Source organism: Rhipicephalus microplus, chromosome 3, assembly GCF_043290135.1.
Source record: "Rhipicephalus microplus isolate Deutch F79 chromosome 3, USDA_Rmic, whole genome shotgun sequence".
Taxonomy (NCBI): domain Eukaryota; kingdom Metazoa; phylum Arthropoda; class Arachnida; order Ixodida; family Ixodidae; genus Rhipicephalus; species Rhipicephalus microplus.
The window spans coordinates 126,502,788-126,527,765 of record NC_134702.1 but is presented as its reverse complement, the minus strand read 5'-3'; the positions used below and the strand labels follow the sequence as shown (position 1 = coordinate 126,527,765).

Below are 24,978 nucleotides of genomic sequence, written 5' to 3'. Positions count from 1 at the left end.
CTAAACGTCGAAATAAACCACGTTGTTTCTGCTCACGGAGGATCTACTTCACTATATGTCTATTTTTGTATATATATATAAATATATATATATATATATATATATATATATATATGAAATAGATAAGAGTTTCTTCTGGCAACCGTAATAAAAGTTATAAACTTGTATTACGGTGTACAGACGCAGACGATGAAGCAAGCAATAGCCAGCGCTCACAATATATATATATATATATATATATACATATACATGTTCGGATCCTGCCAACGGCAAGTTATCTTTCCTCCCTTTTCTTTCTTCTCATTTACATACCATTTCTTCTCCTAAATTCCCCTATACATTCCTTTGCATTAGTGTCTGTTACATCACAATAATATTTTGTCAAAACACAAAAAAACGATCCCTTAGATATACACTTTTTTCCCTTATATATTTGTGCGTGCGCGCGCGTGCGCGTGTGTGCGTGCGTGCGCGCGCGTGCTGTGTGCGTGCGTGTGTGTGTGTGTGTGTGCATGCGTGCGCGCAACCAACGAACAGCGTGGGAGCTATACTCACGACAGATCTATGAGAGTTCCGCAAGCACACTGCCCGCTTTGTATATTCCTTTAACAATGCTTCCTTGTCTTGCAGATGCTCAAAGTCAAAGGATTTTAGAGATAGTACATCGAATGCGTGCATAATCTCATGGCCGATGGTCTGTAATGAGAAACATCACTCAACAAATTCACGAAATTTGCGCCCAGTAACATGACATGCAAACTGTCGGTGGAAAAAACTACTGTGGCATTTTTGCCAAGATTGATGTTTCGCAGGTGTTTCCAGAATATACGTCAATATTTTTGTGTTGTTTCTCTATTATTTTTTATCGTTGAAATTCATACTGACCTCGCGTGGCTATACTCCAAGTTATGGGTGGGCAAGGCTGGTACGGGAGCAGTAAACCGTTATAGCTATTCCGCTATAATAGTAAGCCCTTCTGCTGTGCGTGGTACACTTGATCGTCGGTAGCGCTCCAGCGTGGCTGCATCTTTAGCTCTCCTTCATTCACACACACTCACTGTCAACCAGCAACCAGAGAATTCTTTCCGTTGCCTCGTTTGATGACCTTAGGCTTCTCCTGATAATGTGATCATCGTTTCGACGCATTCACTCAACTTCCGTAGATTAATGTTGTGAAAATATGAGTGCATATCGAAGGGTTCGCGAGACTTATATTCAAAGCTAAATGGTCTGGGTCATACCTCCAGCTGAGTACTAAACTGAATTTGGTATAGTTCATTCTTTATTCTTTCTCCCTTCCAGAACGCGCAGTATAAAATATGGTATCTTTCGCTTAACATTCTGACGAACCTCTTCATTTGCCCCCTTTCAGGCGACGTAAGTCAGCCAAGGCCATGAAACCTGACATAGAGCACGCAAAACTCCTTTTTTGTAATATTGATATCTGTGAATTTTATCAAGCGTCTACAAAAGCACTATTACTTATGCTCTAATATAGATAGATAGATAGATAGATAGATAGATATATAGATAGATAGATAGATAGATAGATAGATAGATAGATAGATAGATAGATAGATAGATAGATAGATAGATAGATAGATAGATAGATAGATAGATAGATAGATAGATAGATAGACAGACAGACAGACAGACAGACAGACAGATAGATAGATAGATAGATAGATAGATAGATAGATAGATAGATAGATAGATAGATAGATAGATAGATAGATAGATAGATAGATAGATAGATAGATAGATAGATAGATAGATAGATAGATAGATAGATAGATAGATAGAAGAAAAGACGCACACATTTATAGGTGGACAGTCTCTGTTGCGTTTGTTTGGAAAGCAATGCTTCGCATTTAAAACTATGCGCACTAGACCGATTGGCCTGAGGAATGCAAGCCTCGCTAACTAGAGAGCCTGCTTCTGGCATCATTCTATGTTGAATAAGTGGCGATATTTTGTTGAAGGTTACTATCTGCAAATCACATCATATTTCTATTACATTCATGACACCTAAATGTCATCCTATTCCAATAAGTCAAAGTCGTTATTAGCCGGCAGAGTGTTGTCTAACCGGCATTTAAGTGTAATTTTTAATTTAGTTCATGAAAGCTACGTATTCCTGCTATCTATGATTGTCCGCTTGAATGTTGACGCGTCGAAATGCTTTTTTTGCTTTTTTAGTAACAGTTATTGGTCTCTGCGGTACGTTGCACTAAGGCCATTTTATCAAGCCCTCTCATAGATTAGTTATTCTTTGCGAAATGTGAATTGAAGTGATGTGGTAAAGTTTCGTTATTCGTGAAAAAAGCTGTCAATCTTTTTTTCTTAGCATGCATCCGATGACGGAGTTTCGCGTATAATTTAAAATGTTGTAATCAATGTATACGCTCGTTATTGTGATTGCGTGGTCTGCATGCACGGAGCTGATGATATTATTTGCTGGAATAGAGCACAGCATGCGCGCACTTGGGAAGCGCAAATAAAAAAGATGCACGTACCGCACCGAGCACACCATAGTTGAGTGCGAGCGGCCCGAATGAATACGCGAATGGACGAAGCATGTCGACATTCAGTATAGTGAAGTCATTATAGACACGTGCGTAGTAAGAGCTGTAAATATTTTCTCTAAAGAGTGGCGTAGTCTGGTCACTCCAAATATAGTGTGAAGACAATGAGAGGGCCTTTATCCATGTCGGGAACAGTATGTCAAGTGGCGCATCTGGGTAAGGTTCTGTGAATGATGATGAACAATATATTGTTACCCGAAGCTGGTTGTGTTTCTGTATACACTTCACAACACATAGCGTCATGGTCGAAACCAGGTGAAATTCGCATGATATGTTATTAAACTCACATAATAAGTTTTTTTACCGCTTTGCGAGTTTAAGAAACTTTACTCAAATAATCTTGCCGAAGGAAATAATGGAATGGCATTTATGAGAAGGGGAAAATATTGTACTAAATAATAATAACATGCCTCGAAAGGTAATTAAAAGCCAAAAATCATCATCAATGCTCATGCAAGAATCTCATGCAGGGCGCGATTGCTTGAACGCGCTCTATATACTCCCTTCAACTTGGCGGGTTTGGAACACGACTCGCTTATTGCTAAACGCAGAGTGCCGAAGGTATTTGTGGTAGCCGGTTCAAGATCTTTAGTAATAAAGGACGTACGTCCTACGCAATCTAATGGTGTACTTTGGAAGCTTTCGGGGCTTCATGAAATAAAGCATATCGTGCAGAACGTAGGCACATTTATGAAATGCGGAGCCAAACATTCTAGTCATGCGCCGCGCGTGACGTTTGCAAGCAAAGCACGAAATTGAGGTATTGCTCACTCTCCTCCAGAGGGCTCTAATCACTCTTGTCGGTAGGTGGGCACTTATCGCTTGACGTCACGTTTCTGTTACTAGAAGTCGCAAAATAAATAGCTTTCTTATAGGCCTACACAATTTAAGAGATGTATTTGGTTTAGGTCCACTTGTTCCTGTTGGCGATCTGTATACTAGTTGGCCTCAATTGAAGTTAAACCCTCTTCGTAAGCCCCCAGGTTGCCTTGTAGGTAGGTGCCGGTTAGGTGCCGCTATTATGCACCTTCTTCTTGGTATAGTAGTAGAATATTATACAAGAATTGAGAATGCTTGCTGAATCCACTGCATACCATTCTTATTAATCTAGGTATTTAACTTTCGTGGCTCAACTCTGTGGTCAGCTGTCACACGTAGACGTATTCCTTTACAACTTTCAGTTTCGCCACCTATCGCAAGGCGCTTTTCACTGCCGGGCCTGTTGCACATTACTTTAAACCTACTTTATTGATGACGCAGTGAGTGATGCAAAGAAAAAGGATAGATATAACTTTAAGAGATTGATTGATTTTTGGCGTTTCACGTCCCGAAATTGCTATATGATTATGAGAAACGCCGTAGTGGAGAGCTCTGGAAATTTTGACCCCAGGGGTTCTTTAACGTGTACCGAAATCTGAATACATGGGCTAACTTTAAACGAGAGTACGAAAGTAGACTTGGTAACATAAAAAATGGGGTTTAGAACATAATCTTCGAAATCTAGAAGAATCAAATGTTCATGGGCTGGGCAAGTCTCACGCAGGGAGGATAAACAGCAAAGCATGAGTGTGTGTGTGTGTGTGCGTGTGCTCTACACTAATTTATGCTTTGATCTGCTGTCTTTGTAGGATTGCCCGAGTTATTGTGGACGCTCTTTTTTCTAGTTTCCTCGGGGATTTTTCTTGCAACTCTGTTAGCATTTCCTGTTTGTTGTCTGTGCATACCGCAGTACTATTGTATATGTAGAGAAAGGCAGCACTGTCAAGCCAGGATCTAGTGACGTTTTTTTCCCTCTTTTTCTGAGTGATCTCCTTATGTAAGCGTGCGTGAACCAGAAAGTCATGCTGATATCGTACGCCAAGTGACAACCAGCTGTGAAGGATGTACTGTATGCTCGTAAAAACGTGTAGAGATATCTCACCCTAAGAAGGAAGTACAAAACGTTTTTATTCAATTTCATTTCAGTTCATACTTATCGTCAATAATTTTTTTTCATTCCCAATCAATGCGTCTTGAAAGTTTTCGTCCTCTGTTGTGCTGCTTGTGCAAAGTGTCTACGGTTATATATGTTACCTGTGTAAATGGCAGATTGATAGTGAGATATTTAACCTGTTGAGATTCAACGCCCGCAAACCAAGAGATGGTTGTTATTTAGAGACGTTGTAGTGGGCGGCTCCGAACTTTTCGACTGCGTATGGTTGTTAACGGGCACCTTAATCTAAGTACACGGACGTTAGGACATTTCACTTTCATCCGAAATAAGAGTGCCGCGTCCGTATAGGTCAATCCCACGACCTGCGAGTCCGCAGCCCAGAGCCGTATCAACCCAACGACTGCGGCGGGTTAATTGGCAATTGAAACAACTGCGGTGAGGAGAGAATTCGGGATCTTCTGTGTTGTTGCGCCGCACATGCTCACCAAGCTACACCATTTCCGTGTTGGCCCCGTTTTGATATCAAGCCTCGTAGCTCTTGAAAGTGGAAACGTGATGTGTTTTTTTTATATATAGGCATATATTTCTGTCAGCAGTATGTCAAAAAAGCACTGTAGGCAACTTAGCAAGAAACTCACGTTTACGAGATTATATGCACAATCATGGGGGCAGTGTTTCTTGAAGTGTAACAACACACTCAAATCAATCGCGCCATGTTGGAGATAACTTTATGGTTATGAGCCTGTGCGTAAACACTTGTTAGACATGCATTACTTATATCCCGACAGACTGGGGGCACGTAAAACGCCGTTCCCAGCCGAACGCACAATTTTTCAGGTTGCAGAGCATAATTAAAGCATGAAAGTACTACGTGATAGGCGACTGTCGTTATATCAAAAGAGAGATGCAACGTTTGTATACCAATCCACATTCCAATTATAGCTACACAAAATAGTACAAAACCACTAGTAGAAAACCATGACTGTTCTAAAGGTTCTAATAAATAAAATCAGCAGAACAAAAATAACGTAGGACCATTATATTGACGCACTCGTGTATTGTTTTTCTTTGAAGCATTTGGATTTCAGCCACGAAAAAAAAAAATGAACGACGTTTCACTCGGGCCACACCATAATTCTTAAAAGACTTCGCGATTGTTTGAGCATAGTCGGTGACAATTCTACAGAGAAAGCGAATAGTCACGTTTATTTGGGAAGTTATGCGAGCACCAGAAATCACTCTGGAAGGCACGATGCCTTCCGTATTAAAGAGGGCGTGGTGCACCGGTGATTAGTTTACACAACGACGGAGAATTTTCGTCGCCTCTAACAGGGCACAGCGTGTACGTAACATATTCTGTATTTTTCTTACTTACCCGGCACATGTTCGCTCATATAAAGAATTCTGGACAACCAATTCTCGCTGCAGCCTTTGTCGGCGTTACAACCAGACAACAATTCAAGGAAGATGTGTCACAGCGAGGGACACCGGCTGAATCAGGTTCTATCGGCTACGTTGTAGCAGTAAAAATTATTCTCAGAAATTCATTCTGTGGGCTGCAATTCTGATTCCAGCTAACACTTCTAGGTTTGTTACTGTGCATTACAACAACAATTTTGTTGTGTGAAATGTGAAGTAAGATTGTCACCCATTTTTCTGTATTACGCAATATCAAATAGCACTGACAATCGTGTGCGCTAGCTCAGATGATAAGCATCCAAAGCTATCTTGACACACCGACAAGTATGTACTACGCAAGGCATAGGCATAACAAAAATTACTTACTGTAAATTGCTTCTACATACTCGGGGTCTAGTATCCTGCCGGGGCTTCCTACGTAGACCGTTATGTTGTTTAGCCTGCGTATAGCCACTTCACGAAAATCAGGCTGAATCCAGGTTGAAGATTCGAAAGTTTTCTGGAATGCACGGCGGATATTGGACACCATATTCTCGACTTTTCTTAATAAGTCCAGTGGGATCTCTATTCAACGAAGAATCATGTAGGCATACTGTTTTAATAAAATACATTTGCAACAAATTGTTACTCAGCATTACATGGTTATATATAGACAGTTTTTACTATCTTTCATTTTGTGCGTATTTTTTGCGATTGGGTGGTTTCAGTATATAAACTACAAAGAAGAATTGAAAAAATTTTTGTGCCAATATCAGACGAATGACGGGATTATATCTTAGAGCATATCTGGCTAGAATACCACCATTATGTTCAGGCTACTGCATAGCATAGGCAGGTGACGTAGAACAGCTGGCGCACGTTACCATTGTATCTTACTATGCCATACAATAATTACATTAGGTATTGTGAGTACCTTTGTTTGATAGATATTGAATCTTAAATTTTATATTCACTGATACTTCAGAAAAACATGCGCTTGTTTGTTTCTTTAGGCTTGAATAAATAACTGCTTTAGTCAATAAAGTACCTTATACATGTAATATTGCACTCGTCATTATTTAAATGAGTGGTTTACCACTGCACCGTCCTTATAAGATCTTACAAAGAGGCGAGCACAATACAGCGCTTATTTTCTTTAGGAATTTGGCACAAAACACACTTTCCTTCTTACAAAAAGAGGTTCATCGCGCATTCACGACGTCCAGTAACTGAAAAAGTAAAACAAATATCAATGAACTGCCAAGCATCTATGCTTCTGCTAATCAATCTCTAATATTGAATTCGCTGTGTTCGGTTGCTGAGAAAATGATGTGCCTAATTTTTAAATATGATGTCCCTCACTTAGTTTTCAAACAATTCTTGGTCACCATAATTAGTTTTTGCCGTTTTTATTGTTCCTATTCCGAAGCAAACAATATAAATGACCCTATGGCACACAAATAAAGTTTGCCTAGCCTCCCTTGTCTATAAATCGTCAATGGCCATTGACAAATCTGTCTAATGGATGTTTTGTGATAATATAATGGATTACGGGAGAGACCCCATGTTTCGCGTGTTATTTGTATTTATCTTAGTGTGCGCCAATGCATGTCTCGCTGGTGTAAAGAATTCGCTTCCGTTGCAGGAGAAGCACCAACAAACAATCTTGCTCGTGTTTCAAATATTTTTACGGCGACACTCTGAAGTCAATCGTGACTTCAGTAGGCCCCCATACGGCAGTGATATGAACCCGAATAGTACAAATTGTGCAGCGAATCGGTAAACAATGTCCAACCACTATACATCATGTGTTGACGTCTTCAATGGCGCAATATCGTTAGGTACTCAGAAGACGTCGTCACGTGACCAAAGTTTGGCTAATGCGGGGAGAATGTGCGATACAAGTTGGCGTGCCGAAACATTCCTGATGGGTAGGGGAGGGGGGGGGACCTTGCTGTCCTTTCAGATTGTGCCATGGTGGCACCTGCTTTGAGCCCTCCTCCGCTCAACCTCAACTAAAGGAAACGAAATGCTTCTACGCTTCAAGCAGCGATACAATGACAACGCTTTTGTTGATATTACGGAAACGCCCGATGACAGACTTACCAGACTGGAAGACGGGGCTGGTGACCGCCAAACTCATGACTCTTTTGATGTGATCGTAACAGGCGTCGGTTGCAGTCCTACCATGAAGAAACATTCGTGGGTCAGTGAACTGGACAAGCTGCCTGTAGAGTATCCATGCAACTAGGTATTGCAGCCCTTTCCTGCCAACAGCCGTATTGTTGAATAGTTTCATGAGCATCCTGGGAATATGCGGCTGATACAAAATCTGGTCCGATCCTCCATAGGTGCCATTAGTGTACTTGGAAAAATAATTGCCCCACTGATCTGGCAAGCAGAGAGATAGATGCAAATACGTCGGGAAGTTATAGTTATGATCACAATGCTAGATTACTATACAACACTTTACCTGCGATACACTACATGAAAGTGTCGAGAATGAACTGTAACCACGTACCAACATTTTTTTTTCATTTTTAATTCATAAAGAAAATGAAAGTATTCTGAGGTAATGGCACTAGCAAGCGCAAGACTGAAGTGCTGACCACTCAGCCAGCCGCAAACCTGACTGAGGGATCACAATCCTTAGCGCGATACAAGAATTTAAATTCATCATGCGTCTAAACTTGACGAACGGAGAAAACTTTGATGTTATCGTCTACCTTCAGCGCGCTGATGAAGGTCGTCAACTCGACCGCCTGCGCATCAATAATCAGCAGAGGACCGACAGCCACCGTGGAATCCCAGCCCGGCGACCGCGTTTCAGTACGGACGCTCATACTCCAACGGGGACAGAGTGAAACAAAATTCAGGTTATATCCACGGAGTGATTGATATGAGTACGTGAAGCGTTCGTCTGTCTGTCAATCCATGCGTCCATCTGTCTGTCTGTTATTTTGTTCTTGCATTCGTGCGTCCATCCATCCGTCCGTCCGTGCGTGCGTCCTCCCGTCTGTGCGTTCATCCGTCAGTCCATGCGACCACTCATGTGTCAGTCCATGCGTCCGTCCGTGCGTGCGTGCGTGCGTGCGTGCGTGTGTCTGTCCATGCGTCCATGCGTCAGCCCGTGCGCCCATCTATGCATCCGTCCATAAGTTTGCCTGTCCTTCTGTCTGTCCGTGCGTTTGTCTGTCTTTTTGAATGTTTGTACGTGCGTCATTCATATGCCTGTCTTTCCGTCTGTCTGTCAATCTCTGTGGCCGTTGGTCTGTCTCTCAGTATGTCAGTTTATCCGTCGATTCATTCGTCCGTCTATCGGTCTGTCTGTAATCTGTCTTTGTGTCTGGCTGTCTGTCTGCCCGTCCGCCCGATTATCTAGTGAACACTCCAAATACCGCCTTCTCCGATCTTTAACCATATTTATTATTTATTTATTCATTCATAATGTAAGCCTTAACAGGCTCTACAGGAGTGGGTCCAAAAGAATACAGATTGGTTATTACGTATGTACACATCTACTGAAGAACAAAAATAATAATAACATAAGGTGATAAAAATAAAAACAAGAAAGGATAACTACGCCCGACTAGGTGGGACTACCTATAGCAAAAAAACACAGCTGAGACTAACAGGGGAAGCACACATTAGACAACTCTACGAATGAAAACTGTATACATTCATCATATACAAGTGCCGCCATCCAGCAGACATTTGAAGGCCTGAAAGAGAGTTGGCTACAACTACTACTTCTAATACTACTACAACTATTACTACATACATCGAGGACGCACGATCCACAGCATAGGAAGCTTCGCCCCTAAAAGTCCTGTGTTGATACTTCTCACCGTTCAGGATATTTTGACGTCTGGCTGCACTCGACTACGAGGTTGTTCGCGATAGCATTACGTTATATCAACGGCGCCGTGCGTGACCGGAAGTCGTCCATGTCGTGCGCCTGAAGCTATTCCATGACAATAACAACCCTGAGGACTGTATCTTATGTTGCTGGGTTTGCTATGTTATTGTGATTCATGGCTTGTACATTAAGAATTCATTTGCGCATTGGGAGGATGCCTTTTTAGGAAGGGGGTATCGACAGCACGTGTGAGTGCTGTCTTGCATGATGCGCGCCGATAAACCAAGAGCTACCGAGGTAATGTTAGAACATTCTGAAGCAATGACGTGCACAATGCGAAGGTAAAAGTATGCTCTAAAACGCATGTGGCCGCTAGAGATAACGCTGAAACAATCAACCCATAGGCGTAAACGCCGACGCACATCACCGCTTGTCAATTGCTGTATTGAGTCTCTCTGGTCACCGGCTACAAGGTCGCCCAACTACAGACTTTTATCTTAGACAGCAATCGCCTCCTTTCGACAACGTTATGACCCCATCATATATTGTTATGAAACAATGTCCCACTAAAGCACTAAAGTGGTTAGATAGGCGCCGAGAAAGACGACGTAATTTTGGTGTTGGGCACAGCTCTTGTTTCTACTCCATCTTAGCTTGCGCGTTGACGCTGTGTAAATATATCTTCAAACGCCAATAGTTTCCTGTGTGCCTTCACGTAATTTATATATATATATATATATATATATATATATATATATATATATATATATATATATATATATATATATATATATATATAAGAGAAAGAAGTATGTATCTAAGGGCTCGTTTTTCCGTGTTTTAACACAATATAATGAGATCTAACAGACAATAATGCCAAAGAATGTATAGGCAAAGCTATTAGAACAAATAGAATGTAAATAAAAAGAAGAAAAAAAAGAAGGTGAAAAAATAAGCAGCCGTGAGCTGGTTATTTCACGGCTGGTTATTTTTTCACCCTCTTTTCTTTATTCTTCTTATTTACATTCCATTTGTTCTAATAACTTCCCCTATACATTCCTTGGCATTATTGTCTGTTAGATATTTAATATATATATATATATATATATATATATATATATATATATATATATATATATATATATATATATATATATATATAAATTCATTCGAGTTTAACCAAGAGTATTTTCGACAAATCAGCGGGACCGCTATGGGCACCAAAATGGCACCTAAATATGCCAACATATTTATGGGAAAGCTAGAATCTGAATTTCTTGCACAAAGTTCCTTGAAACCAATGTTATACAGAAGATACATAGACGACATCTTTCTTATTTGGACCCACAGCGAGGACGAACTTCTCAGCTTTATAGACACTTACAATGCTGTACATCCGAACATACACTTCACACACACATACTCGCAAGTTACCGTAAATTTTCTTGATGTTACCATAACGATAGAAGAAGAGAAGCTCTCTACAACCCTATATCGCAAACCAACGGATCGACAACAATACCTTCATTACCAAAGCGATCACCCACGCCACTGTAAAAACAGTATTCCATACAGCCAGGCTCACCGGTTTAAGCGAATCTGCTCAAGAGACGCTGACTTTGACACGAGCTCACAGAGGCTAAAACTTATGCTCGAGCAACAAAAATACCCCCCACATGTAATTAATGACGCTGTTCAAAAAGCGAGAAAACTAAAGCGTGAAGACTTACTTATGAAGCGACCACCACGAGAAGACCCACAACGAACAAACCTCTGCTTGACTTACAGCACAAACTTCACCAATGTAAACAAAATCCTTAAACGACATTACAACATTCTGGAACAAAGTGAACGTCTGAAACGCGCATTCCCATCCGCTCCAGGCGTCGTTTACCGACGACCACGTAACCTCAAAGACACCCTTGTCCACTCCCAAATTAACACATCACCCCCCAATAATTCATGCCGCCCTTGCTTAAAGCCACGATGTCTTGTATGTAAGGCGATGCGAGAAACAGATAAAGCAACCAGCACGCAATCCAACTTTTCGATTAACATACGAGGAAACCTAACATGCGATTCTTCTAATGTGGTGTACCTACTCGAATGCAACGTGTGTGGTATGCAGTACATCGGACAAACAGAAACACCATTTAGGATTCGCTTCAATAATCACAGAGCCCATGCGAAATCAGCCCCAAGTCTACCTCTATCAAAACATCTCAATCTTCCCGACCATGCATTCGACAAACTATCAGTAACGCTCTTAGAGACGGGATTTAAATCAAATCGAGAACGTGAACAACGAGAGTCATACCTTATCCACCGATTTAACACCCTCGATAGAGGAATAAATGAGAATCCTGGTACACTTGCAGCAATTAAAGCATTAGAAAACAATAACGGCAACAATGAAAATAGTAACTGAGTTCACGGCACTGCAGCTGCGAAGGGCACTGGACAACCTAAAACAATTCCAAGTGTAACTACTCTTCCTAAGTGCAGCTGTCGTCTGTTTTCTGTTTTATTTTACTAACCAATCAATTGTGCCATGCACGACATGCCCAACAGCAACCATGTGCACAGCCGGGAGGCCCCCACGACACGCGTAATTTAGAAGCGGGCCAGGAATTCGCATTGCACGCGCTTGCACAGCCTACCGCAATACGGGGCACCCCTATTTTTACGACGAAATGTTGACAGGGCGCGGAGTAGTTAAAGGCTTAGAACTTCCTAAAATGCCCGCTGACCAGCCTCTGCCACAATACGCGGCCCCCGTCCTTCTACGACGAATTGTTTACGGGACCCGAGTAGTTAAAGGCTTAGGACTTCCTGAAAAGCTCTTTTTTGCCCCACACCGAACCGCCAGTGCCAGGAGGGGCCGTCTGATCAGGAGGAATGCGCTAGTGAACGGAAACATACACAGACCGCTGACATCAGAAAGGTGAAGGGGAGAGGGGGAGAGAGATGGGGGGGGAGTGGAGGGAAAAGTGGAAGGGGGGCACCCGAGGGGCGTCCACCGTATATTATTTTTCTCTTTTTTCTTTTTTCCTTTCCTTTTCTTTTCTTTTTTTTCTTTCCTTTTTTCCCTCTTACCTTGCCCTCTGATTTGAGATTGTATAAAGCTGAGCACCGACAAACTGTATCTTTATTCCTGATGAAGGCCAGACTCTAGGCCGAAACGTCGAAATAAACCACGTTGTGACCGCTCACGGAGGATCTACTAGACTATATATATATATATATATATATATATATATATATATATATATATATATATATATATGCGTGTGTGTGTGTGTGTGTGTGTGTGTGTGTGTGTGTGTGTGTGTGTGTGTGTGTGTGTGTGTGTGCAGGTATGGTGGTTGAGTGGCCATAGCGTTGAAAGTAGTCAAGTAGATACTCCGTGAGCGGTCACAACGTGGTTCATCAGGATGAAGGCCAGACTCTAGGCCGAAACGTTGAAATAAACCACGTTGTGTCTGGTTGACGGTTGTATTTGCCGAAACCATGGTACCATGGATGGAGCAGAAAAACTCGTACATTTCCGCGGCCTCTGCTCAGCTGGGTGTTGGTGGCCATACCTACATCGTGGGTACACCATAACAAGACCCTCCAGTATTTCACGGCCTTCGCGGAAAATATTTCGAAGAGTGGCCTGATAGCTCTGCCGCGGTGATCTAGTGGCTATGGTACTCGCCTGCTGACACGCAGGTCACGGGATTGCATCCCGGCTGTGGCGGCTGCATTTTCGATGGAAGCGAAAATGCTGTAGTCCTGTGCGCTCAGATTTGGGTGCATTGAAAAGAACCACAGATGGTCTAAACTTTCTACGCCGTACACTAAGGCATCTCTCATAATCTGATGGTGGTTTTGGGACGTTACATTCTACATAGCAACCACCAACCAAGTGTGGCTTGATAATTACGACAGGATTACGACGCTTGTAATCATTGCGACGAAATCGACAAACTACGCTACCTACCATTTTACCTCAAAGAGGTCGCAAAGACATAGTTCCACAACCATGAAAGTGACTTTCGTGATTCCGTCAGATTTTCGGCAAATCTGCAAGACACTCTGAAGTGGCCAAGCAGAAAATCGCCACCGGCATCCCAGGGACAGACGAACCTATAGGTCATATATTGAAGACGTACTGCCTCTTCGCCACCGAGTTCAATGTGACAAGACGGAAGTTGCTCGCGTCCATCACATACAAAAGGCGGCAACTCTGTCGCTTTCAAAGCTCTCGTCATTCAGATCCCCTTAATAGTTCAAGAAGTCATCACTATGTGCCAACGTCTAGACGCGAATTATTCCATGCGCATTCCACAGGCCTCCTGGGACGTATATTTTACCGGATAACTGAATTGCGAACTCTTATCCACACGATCGTCCGAAATGAACTTCACGTTCTTGTTTCTGAGCAACCTAGCTATTTTCTCTCTCGGCCCTTCTCCTTGATACCCTTCTGGCATTATCAGAGACGAACTGACATTGATGGCAAGCGTCACACGGGCTCCATCTCGTGTACCCTCTCGGACACCTTCATGCGGCGAAGGTGCATCATGGGCCCTTGCACCATTTTCATTTTTGCCTGCCTCGATTGTATGCGATCATTTGCCTTCGATGGCAGCACAGGTGCCAGTGCAACCACACTACCCGGTCTGACGTCCTCCGCGCCCGGTCTGCATTTACTGTGGCATACGGGGCCATATATACCGATTGTGCTACCGCCTTCAGCAGAATGAACTACGTGTATATTTTGCTTATGAGCGAGACTTCCCCCGAGAGCCGATGCCAACGTTCCAGCGCCGTATCTATCCACTTCACAGCGGCCGCCTTCACCTCTGGAGTCTCTACGCATGCCCAGTTCTTCCCCCTCATCTAACTACCGATCCCCGTAACCTTTTCGGCGTATCTCACCACACTTACGTCCTTCGACTTCTCTAGAGAGCCACCCGGAAAATTAGAGGCAGCAGTTTTAGAGGGGAAACTGCCTGTTATGAAAACTCAATGATTCCTCCATCTCGGCCAGCAAATGTACTGCCTGTTTGTGTTATAGGTGGTTTTTTTCAAGCTCGTATGGCCAAGATCACTGCCATTTCGGTCATTTATCGCGAATTGTGTTTTCAGAAAGTGCAGACTCCTTATGTTTGTCCTAGGTTGTGCGGCGCTAATGACAATTTTATTTCGCCAAACGGTTTTAATTCAGTCGCGCGAGACATAAGCAGCGTAGTCCGCGTGCATAACGATGATGACTACTACAATGTTTTTGGGTGTGCAGACGAAGACGATGAAGCAACAAATAGTCAGCGCTCACAATATATATATATGTATATATATATATATAAATATATATATATATATATATATATATATATATATATATATATATATATATATATATATATATATATATGAGTGATCTCCTGCATGGTTATGCAGGACATCACTTGGCGTTACTGTTGTCTACATGAACGACAGCTTTCTTTGAACGGCATAAGTGCACTGCAGTCTTAAATGTTTATATTTATACAGTTTGTAGTAATGGACGCCAAAGCGAGCTGAAGCCCTTGTGCTCACGTTATGCGGCTAATCTCTCTAGCAACAATCTGGAGGGGGCTTTGCTCTTCAGCACGGTTACTTATTAAATTGTTCTATAATTCGTGATTTTCTTTTCAAGCAATGCCCCTGTTTCAACTACCGCGACACTATGCGTGCTGGACATGTCATAGCGCAAGAACCTAGAGGCAATTTCGGCGAAACGCACCCGTTCATCTTATACACCTTGAATCAGTTTCTAGAGACAAGCAAGTGATTAGCACCACTTATCACGAAATGTCACTCATAACGACACCAAATTGCAAACTTGAATTGTGAGGCACTCATTCGATTGCTTGGTAAGCACGAGGTTTTCTTTAGCGAAGTATGAATTCGTTCCGTTACGTAGAAGTTATTCTATTTCAAGGGCAAATCGTCCTGTAGGCTCTTCAGCACGTTCCCGACCAGGAGACATCCACACTGTTTAGATGTGTTCAGCTAACTCCTGGGCCATGTCTCAGCAACTGAGTGACAATGAGCGAGCAGCACTGACGTCCACAATTTTAGTGTCGTTGTTGAAATGCCTACTTGTGGTACCGTTTGGTGGTGACTCCTGGCTGCATTGGCTTCACTTGCTTTGTTTGGAGCTTCGTGCAGCGCGTTCGTGTAAACTCAGTGTTTTCGTTGTGCGGCCTCGGTTGATTTGTCCTAAAATCGTGACCACGAATGTGATTATTTGAAGCTATGGCCATCACGAAAAAATAACGTGTATGCAACGTTCTTATGCTTTATTAGCCAGCATGGTCAAGGCATTTGTCTCGAGCTGCCTTATCGCTTCTCAGTCCGGCGTCAGTGTCAGAATCGCTTCTCGGAGGAGGATTGAACCGAAAATTGTTCGCCACGCCACGAATCACTGCGATTCCATACTCCTCGGTATTTTCATTGTTGCTTGCGGTTGCTGATGACCTCGGCAACGGCAATGTGGGTGACGAAAGTATGTTAGTGGCATGAGCGCCGAGCATACCAATGGCGAACAGAATATCGCGTTAAAGTTTTGTGTGGCTATGTGATCAGATGGGGCGGGGGCACCGGAGGTGTCTCTTGGCAGCGCTGAAAATCGGTGGACTTTGCAGGTATTTTGAAGTTGGTTCCATACTGGTAGTAAATCAATATTACGTGAATCAATTCGTGCGCCTGTCTCATCATTATTACCTAATCCCTACTAGGAAATCGAGAACTAGCTGCTGACGCAAAAAATGTGACATGCGTAAAAATGGTGTCACTGCTCCTTTATGTTCAGCAATGATGTAGTTGAACGTACGGTGTTCCAGTAAAGGCAACGAAACAAGTGCAGATCTGCCTCATACCTGCCGTAACGTATGGTGTTGTATGTAGGCCGATATCAGAAATATTAATGAAAACCCGAAATTCTCCAGACCGACGTGAGGCTCTTTCGGTGTTGTCCACTGGAAAAACAATGAGGAAAAGAACATTACATTATATACCAAAAATCTTCAAATGAATTTGTATGCAGACGACACAAACAATCGACCAAACAAATATGAAATACAAAAATAAACATTGTTGAACCCTCCACCTTAGTAATTGGCACGGCAAAGTACGTAAAATGTCTGCTTACAGAAGCTGTTTAAATTGTACCATACATTGGTATACAAGAGCTTATACAATGTCTCTTGGCGTTTGACAGAGAAAGCACCATTTACCGTGAAAACATCTGCAAGATGGGTATTATTTCATAGTCATCTCTAATAATACCGTTCATGAATAACGAGTGATTAAGGGCTAAACATGTCCTTGTTGTCATAGATGAATACGGTTGATTGATTGATATGTGGGGTTTAACGTCCCAAAACAACCATATGATTATGAGAGACGCCGTAGTGGAGGGCTCCGGAGATTTCGACCACCTGGGGTTCTTTAACGTGCACCCAAATCAGAGCACACGGGCCTACAACATTTCCGCCTCCATCGGAAATGCAGCCGCCACAGCCGGGATTCGAACCCGCGACCTGCGGGTCAGCAGCCGAGTACCTTAGCCACTAGACCACCGCGGCGGGGCAGATGAATACGGTACTTGCAGTTGTAATTGTGAGAGGAGAACAAAAGCAAGCGGTGTGGCAGCCAGAAAAGAGCGTGACTGACTGCGCCAAACGTAGGCTATGATGGCCTACTCACAACAAGTCACATTTTGTGAATGCCGCTGCCCGATTAGAGAAGGGCAACGCGTGTTTTGTCTTCCCTCTCCTTCGTTTGTATGTAGTGTATATCTAAGCCACTTCTTGTTAATGAAACGCTTAACGGAGGCCGGTGTGTGTATGTTCTTGGAAGTATTATCTCTAGATGGTGTTAGTGATTTAAAGGGCGAACGGACAGATACACGGCCAAAAAGACGGACGAACGCGACAGACAGACAGACAGACAGACAGACAGACAGACAGACAGACAGACAGGCAGACAGACAGACAGACAGACAGACAGACAGACAGACAGACAGAAAGACAGACAGACAGACAGACAGGAGGAAACCCTCCGAAGCTTCGCCCCCCTCATTATTCCCTCCACTGATATGCTGTGATTTTTTGTGGGGTGAGCGTCACTGGGGCCCACGGAGTTACATTAGGCTGAACAGGTGCTTTGAAGAGCTATTAAATGTGAAACATTTCTTAGCGAACTGCGGCAACCTTGAGCGTATCTATCTATCTATCTATCTATCTATCTATCTATCTATCTATCTATCTATCTATCTACCTATCTAGCCGCCTTCGACTTTTAGCTCTCCTGGCCGTTTCGATGAATATATTGATACCAAACTTCGTTAGGCACAACATGACTGTATGACGAGCATATGCAACTAGTCATAGCATGAAAATTAAGAGGTGTTTGACATGAATGCCATGATTTACGTTTCATGGTCCTGCTGCTCTTGTGGTGGTTTGGTGCACATGACATAGTGCCAAAGTGGTATGGTGTAACAGGATTGCATGGCGAACACAAGCGAAAGGAAATACCATGAAAATCATGATATGCATGTCATGTAGCAACAAGACTACGTGCCATGCTCATGACGCGCTCGCGGCTGTTTCGCTGGCGTCACATATACCGAATTTGATATTACGGTACGTGAATAAATGAAGAAGAAATGTGACTGATGTAAATATGATCATCATGAGATGCGTGTCATGCAACATGACTACATACCACGCTCATGAGACGCTGGCGGCCGTTTCGCTAGCTTCACTTACAACAAATACGGTATTCCGGGAGGTGAATATATGACGAAGGTTTGAGACTGGTGCAGATACGATAAACATGAGACGCGTGTGATGTAATAACATTACCACAAGCTGTGGTCATGATGCCCTAGCATCCATTTTGGTAGCTTCACCAAATTGCTTCACCGATGTACGAAACTGGGTATTATGAGCGCGAACCGAAGACATAGGTAAGTGACACATCCAAACATGATCATCACGACATGCGTGTTACGTAACAAGATGTCTACATGCCACACTCATGATGCGCTCGCAGCCGTTTTGCTAGCTTCACATATGCCAAATTTTGTATTCGTGACGTCAATAGATGACGAAGTTAGGTGACTGGTGCAAACATCATAATCATGAGATGCGTGTCATGTGAGAACATGACTAAGTGCCACAGTCTAGGTGCCAATAAATTTCGACGTGACCCGGTGCGCGTGCGCGCCGGCGATTGTTTAGTGGCGTCACGCTGGCGTTGCCACGCCAGGCGCTGCTCCTGCTATATAGGCACCCATTCAGCCGAGTTTTGCAGTCTGACTGCAACGTCAGGATACATTGCCTAGCGGATGAAAAATCAACCTTGAGACGACGTCTGCAAACACAAAACGTGACGATCGCCTCTCGCGCCCTGCATCAGTTGGTGTATTGTGGCCCAGATACATGGGGGACGCGCGCACGCGTTCATTTTCTGCGTGCCCCTGATGACGAATGTCAAAAGCTTTGAGACGGGGCAGTGTAGGCAACACAGCTCCCTCTGGTCAGTGCGCGGTGCCTATAATCGCAGGCGTGCGACGCGCTGCGTTGCTTTGACGCATGGGCGTTTCAGCGCGTCCATCGTCCCTACGTCCCGTAAAGAGGCAGACGCTGTCCGGGTAACGCATCGGCGGGAAATTCAGCATGTCGCATTTCACACCGGTTGCCGTCGGGCCGCGCGGACAGATGCTGGTTGTGCCTGTCGCTCCTTTCGCGCCTGGCGTAAGTCTATAAAATGCTTCTGTTTTGCTAAAAAAGCGTCGCTGGGCCCGGCGTGTGCGCGCGTCGACGCTACGTTAGAATATACTGGGCCCTTCATGATGCGCTCACGGCTATTTTGCTAGCTCCACATGTACCAAGTTAGGTGCTGCGAGATGTCAATGGATAAGGAAGATATAAGACTGGTGCAAACATAATAATCCTGACACGCGTGTCATGTAAAACATGACAACATACCAACACTCATAGCGTGTTCGCGGCCGTTTTGCTCGCTCCACATATACTAATTTGGTATCACGTGACGTGTATAGACGATGAAAGTAAACGACACCTCTAACCATGAGAATCATGACGCGGAAGTCAAGTACGGAATAATTTATCTCCATCTCGTAACGCTGTGCTGATTTAAAAGTGACATATCAACCTTTCGCATTCGTGCTTCGCATATCGTCGATTTCCACTGTACGGGCAATCTGACTTTTTTTTTCAACGTCTATGAATTTTATGAGCCACGCCCACGCTTTGGGTAAGGCCGCTACCTGGCTGTGTGATAAGGCGTTCACACCATCGCAGTTCTATTGAAAACGCGCTAAATAGGACGGATACGTAGAAACCATGCGTTGCAGAAGTTAAACGTGATGTTGCGGTCACCATGCATTACTACACTAATAGCATTGTAAAGGAAACGTGGTTCAAAAAAGGTGTGCTTTTAAAGCATAGAAATTATGTGACAGAAGCGCACTGAACAGTGCACCAGGCAACTAAGGTCGCTGACCAAGAGGTCACGGATTGAACTCCAATTAAGGGAACTTTTTTGTACTCCTATTGTGTGTATTTTTACAACGTCATTTTCGTGCTGAAAGTACGTCACTGAAGTCATTGGAGACCCTCGAATAAAACAATTCTGTTTTAAAGATCAACCCGCCGCTACGCTATACACCTATAACAAAATGTCCCGAAAGGTGAACCTATAGTATAAGACCGGATAGAATTTAGATGATATTACAAGATCAATCAAAATCAATCACAAGATAACTGTGGCGGTGTTTACCTATAGAGGTAACTCACGGACACTCACAAGAAGCGTAATTTACTGCGAAGGTTTTATCTTCATCTTAGGTATCATAGTGTGTCCTACAGTAATACAGGCATTGTGTGGAAACTCTCTCTGCAATGAAACTACGGAAACCTAGTCAGCGCTCGTTAGTTACATGGTGCACTACTCATGGCCTTCTGTACTGGCAAAATATCGTTGCTTCTCTTTCAACGTTCCTACCTCAGGCAAATAATAATCAAGGAATGCCAGAAGACCACCGCTGATTGGACGCTCAGCTTGGGTCACGCTCATTCTTTGCTACATAGGGATTGCAACCGCGTGAATTTTTGAAGTGAACTGAAAAATCACATCATGAGCACGCTTGAAACGGGACGGAAAACGCGACGTGTGTCCTGTCTCACATCTTGCAGGCTAGCCTGGCTTACATGGCACATGGTAGTAGCGGGGAACGTGCGGTGACCGCCCGATGAGTGCCGCATGGGTGGATTTTCTGAGCGAGCTTTGGACTAAGCATGTTTCCTTCCCACACACTTTTTTTATAAAACGCTCCAAATGAGACAGCTGTGGAAATGGTACAATGACTCAACGACTTGCGAAAGCCGCGCATTTTGTTCGCTACCACTCCGAGACGGAGACAACACCCCGAAAATCAAACACTGTAAAAGGAAACTGTAAGATATAAAAGATGTGCTCATGAAGGTTCATGTAACATAAGTGGTGGTGCATCAACCAAGGCACCCCTCAGCTATCATCCCAACTCGACAGGTCATGGGTTTCACTTTTTTCAATGAGACATTTTTTCTTTGGCACGTGATTGCGCATGTTTTTCTGACGTATTCTAGTGATAGAAATACACCATGACACTTATGGTGTATCCCGACATGTAACACTTTCGTGCTAAAAACACAAAACAATGTCCTTTGGAGGTAGCTTAGCATTCGCAAAAATCATAACGTACCGCTATTGACCCTACACATGATCAAATGTAGCCTACTTCTTATATTAAACTCAAGGGTGGGAAAATCGAATGCATCTCACGTTGTTCTTCGTATGATTTTATCTTCGCAGCGAGTTGCAAGTCCACAGGTGTCCTCGCGCCATACATTCTCAAAAGTTTGGTGTAGTCTTCCACTAAGTGATTCTGGCCTCGCCACGTAATTTGTTCGTCACTGTACCTTAACTGTAAATGGATAAAAAACAATTTTTCATACACCATGAGAAACCACATCTGGTAGATATTTTCAACCCTCCATCACCGCGAAGAGCGCTTTTCATTTTTTGCAGGAGCATCTAAAACCTGCAACTGCCTAGACGTGCAAATGTCGACTTCAAAAAAGCAAACAATACGAATATGTAATGCAATTGTTTGTAGACAGAACGGGTCCTGCTGACCCTTTGTAGGGTCAGCAGGACAAGTATGCCCTCGAGTGACCTGATGTTGCAAGAGTGCGCAAGTAAGACAAACGTTAAGCTTGAGCACCGCACATCGGCTCGGATAGGTAGTGTTCATCGTAGTAAAAAAAAGGGAAGATTGTATCAAGTTTATAGCGAGAAGGCTAAGCATCAACAGGAAAGAAGGGACTGTAGCAGGTAGTTTTATGCTGTGCGGTTGGAATGCATCGGTTATGAGAGAAAGAATGCTGCATCACTTCTAATTCTTGTGACTAGACACGGTATGTATGGGCAAGATGTTCGTGAGTATAGTGATATTAGGTTTCGTAAACAATTTGTTCTTTAATGATGTGGTCAATAGGTACCACAAGGCTGAAGCGACAAAACATATTCAGCTGCATGTGCTGTGAAATGACGCCCGCAGTAGCTGAGAACGACTCTGGGAGCTTCATGCACGAGAATAACTAAGAGTAGCCTCATGATACAAACGTTATATTCAGTCGAAGATAGTATTGCAGTGGTTATAGTAGAGGCAAACCACCTTAATGAACACTAGCAGGTAATGAAGGCAAGGGAGGTAAAGGTTATGATAAGCATGCGGTTTTACCCCCCGACGCTGTTCTAGTGACTAAGATACTCGGCTGCTGACCCGCAGGTCGTGGGATCGAATCGCAGCTGCGGTGGCTGCATTTCCGATGGAAGCGGAAATGCTGTAGGGCCACGTGCTCAGATTTGGGTGCACGTTAAAGAAACCCAGGTGGTCGAAATTTCCAGAGCACTCCACTAAGGCGTCTCTCATAATCATACGGTGGTTTTGGGATGTTAAACCCCACATATCAATCACGTGTGCGGTTTTGTGTGTATTTTAATAATTTTCGTACAAATGCGAAGTAAGTAACTCGGAAGGAAACACAAGTTATCGCCGGAAGGTACCAAATCATCTGCAAAATTTGGGTGATGCTGCCGATGCTTGCTAACTCAGCTGCACTGGTGGTCATCTTGTCGTTCACTTGACGGGTATATATTTGCATATGAACCTTTCTGTGTTACACAGCGGCGCTTGCAGCCATAATGGTGATCACGGCATCACACCTTCCATTGGCGCTGGCAACACGGGAGAAAGGTCACGTGGTGTGTTCCTTGAGATGTGCTATTTTCAAGTGTACCCATTCAATATAACATTTTCATTTCATTTGCATTTCCTCATTGAGATGAAATACGTACAGCTTCTTACAAAACTTTGCTGAACATTTCTGAAAGCGTATGATGAAGCCTCCGAAATGATATACACACTGCAACGTGAACTGGATTCGCCATATATATTCACGAAGGTCCAATGACGGTCTTGACCACCACCAGTGCAGCTGTAGTGAAATTCACCAAACCTGGTTTCTGTTCTGTTTGGGCAAGAGTTATCCGGTATGTATTGCTCGCTTATCAGTTTTACTCAACTATTTCAAAACCCAAAGTGTGCTGCAATTTCTATCATCGAGTAAAACAAAATATGACCCAACAAATTTAAAACCGTGAAAATTCAACATTGAACCTGCAAAGTTCGAAAACACTTTCGCTTGTAATAGCCACAAATGCTGATGTCACCTCGTTAGTTCAGCTCTGTAATGTTTAGGATGATGTATTTGTGTACCTTAATCAACCTTTTCTTGTTCCAAAAGTACTTTTCAACGATATCAATAGAAGTCACAACGTGGACTCCGAGATCAAGAGACCCTCGCACCATAATCTCAACCGGGCTGACTGTTGCCAATCTCGTCTCATTCATGAGGTCGAGATTGAATGACCTCATCCACTCGACGAGATACTGGGTCTGCAAAGAAACCGTTTTAATACATTGAAAAGACCTTGTAGTGGTACATTTCGTGTAGTGGCTCAAGAAATCTCGCATAAACGTAAGCAAAAACAATAATCACAATGAGAAATGTTAAAGGATAAGGTTAGCCTTCCATTAAGAATGATCGTCCTATGCATTCTTATACCTGATGTAGGCTATATTATTTTTCAAGAAATAACAAGCCTGCGCCATATTTCACCAAATGACAAGAAAGTAATGACAAGAAAGTGTGAACACATTTCCTATAAATCCATAGGCGTAATTTGGAGCATAAGTGGTGATTAAAGTGCCGAAGTGATACCCATCATTACGACCATCACCTAACAGCATTCAACTAAGCCACTTAAGATCACCTTCACTGTGCACTTTCTTGAGCAGTTTTCCTAAGAGCTCTGAACTTTATTTACGATAATCACAACGCATACACGACCAGACGAGTGTGGTTGCTCTACTTGCAGTGAACGTTTCCACCAACTGTGTTTTCTTGTTCATCAACAATAATAATGAGGCGAGATCTGTTTAGGCTAAACGCCCGATACTTTTAGCGGTGAAGCTCCTCTTAGTCGAACCTTGTTTTGCGTGTGACATAACCGAGAGAAGAAAAGACGAAAAATGAAGGCAGTATCGCTCGAACAGTATAAAAGAAGGCACTGTGATATAGATTACATACAAACTGCAGTGGAGTGAGGATATTCTAGATGGCACTGTACCGATACTCTCTGATTGGCTGCTGCGTGGGTTGTGCCTGGGTGCATGAGGAAAGAGTGCCTTCTTCGGTCTTCTGGATCGTCGCCGTAAGTGGCAGATCATTGGTAGGGCATGAACGAAGCAGAGCGGCCGGTGCGTTAAGGACACTTGCGCTCGGCTTCATTCGATCGCGTCTCGTCCGAGTTGCCCCTGCGCTGTGTGCATCGTCGAACGCCATTGGACGCATGGACGCATGCGCGGACGGACTGAAACTCGGACGGACTGACGGATGGACGCTTCACCCTACTCATCACCATTCACTCCATAGATACGCTGTATTTTTTCATTTGCCTAGCACTTCTCAGTTACCGCTTCGCACTTTGTCGTATTCATACCTGAAATACTCCAGTAGATCAACTTAAAC

General features: G+C 43.3%; 1 protein-coding gene across 1 annotated transcript; it reads right to left on the bottom strand.

Annotated features, from left to right (window-relative positions):
* Positions 1 to 682: 682 nt before the first annotated feature.
* On the bottom strand, positions 683 to 23,913 carry LOC142802951 (uncharacterized). Its single transcript, XM_075888034.1, has 6 exons — positions 23,664 to 23,913; positions 21,665 to 21,806; positions 16,687 to 16,785; positions 8,023 to 8,307; positions 6,304 to 6,501; positions 683 to 696 (listed from the first exon to the last, which is right to left on the bottom strand). The coding sequence occupies exons 1-6, from the start codon at positions 23,820 to 23,822 to the stop codon at positions 683 to 685; spliced, it is 897 nt and encodes a 298-aa protein (XP_075744149.1). The 5' UTR covers positions 23,823 to 23,913.
* Positions 23,914 to 24,978: the final 1,065 nt, after the last annotated feature.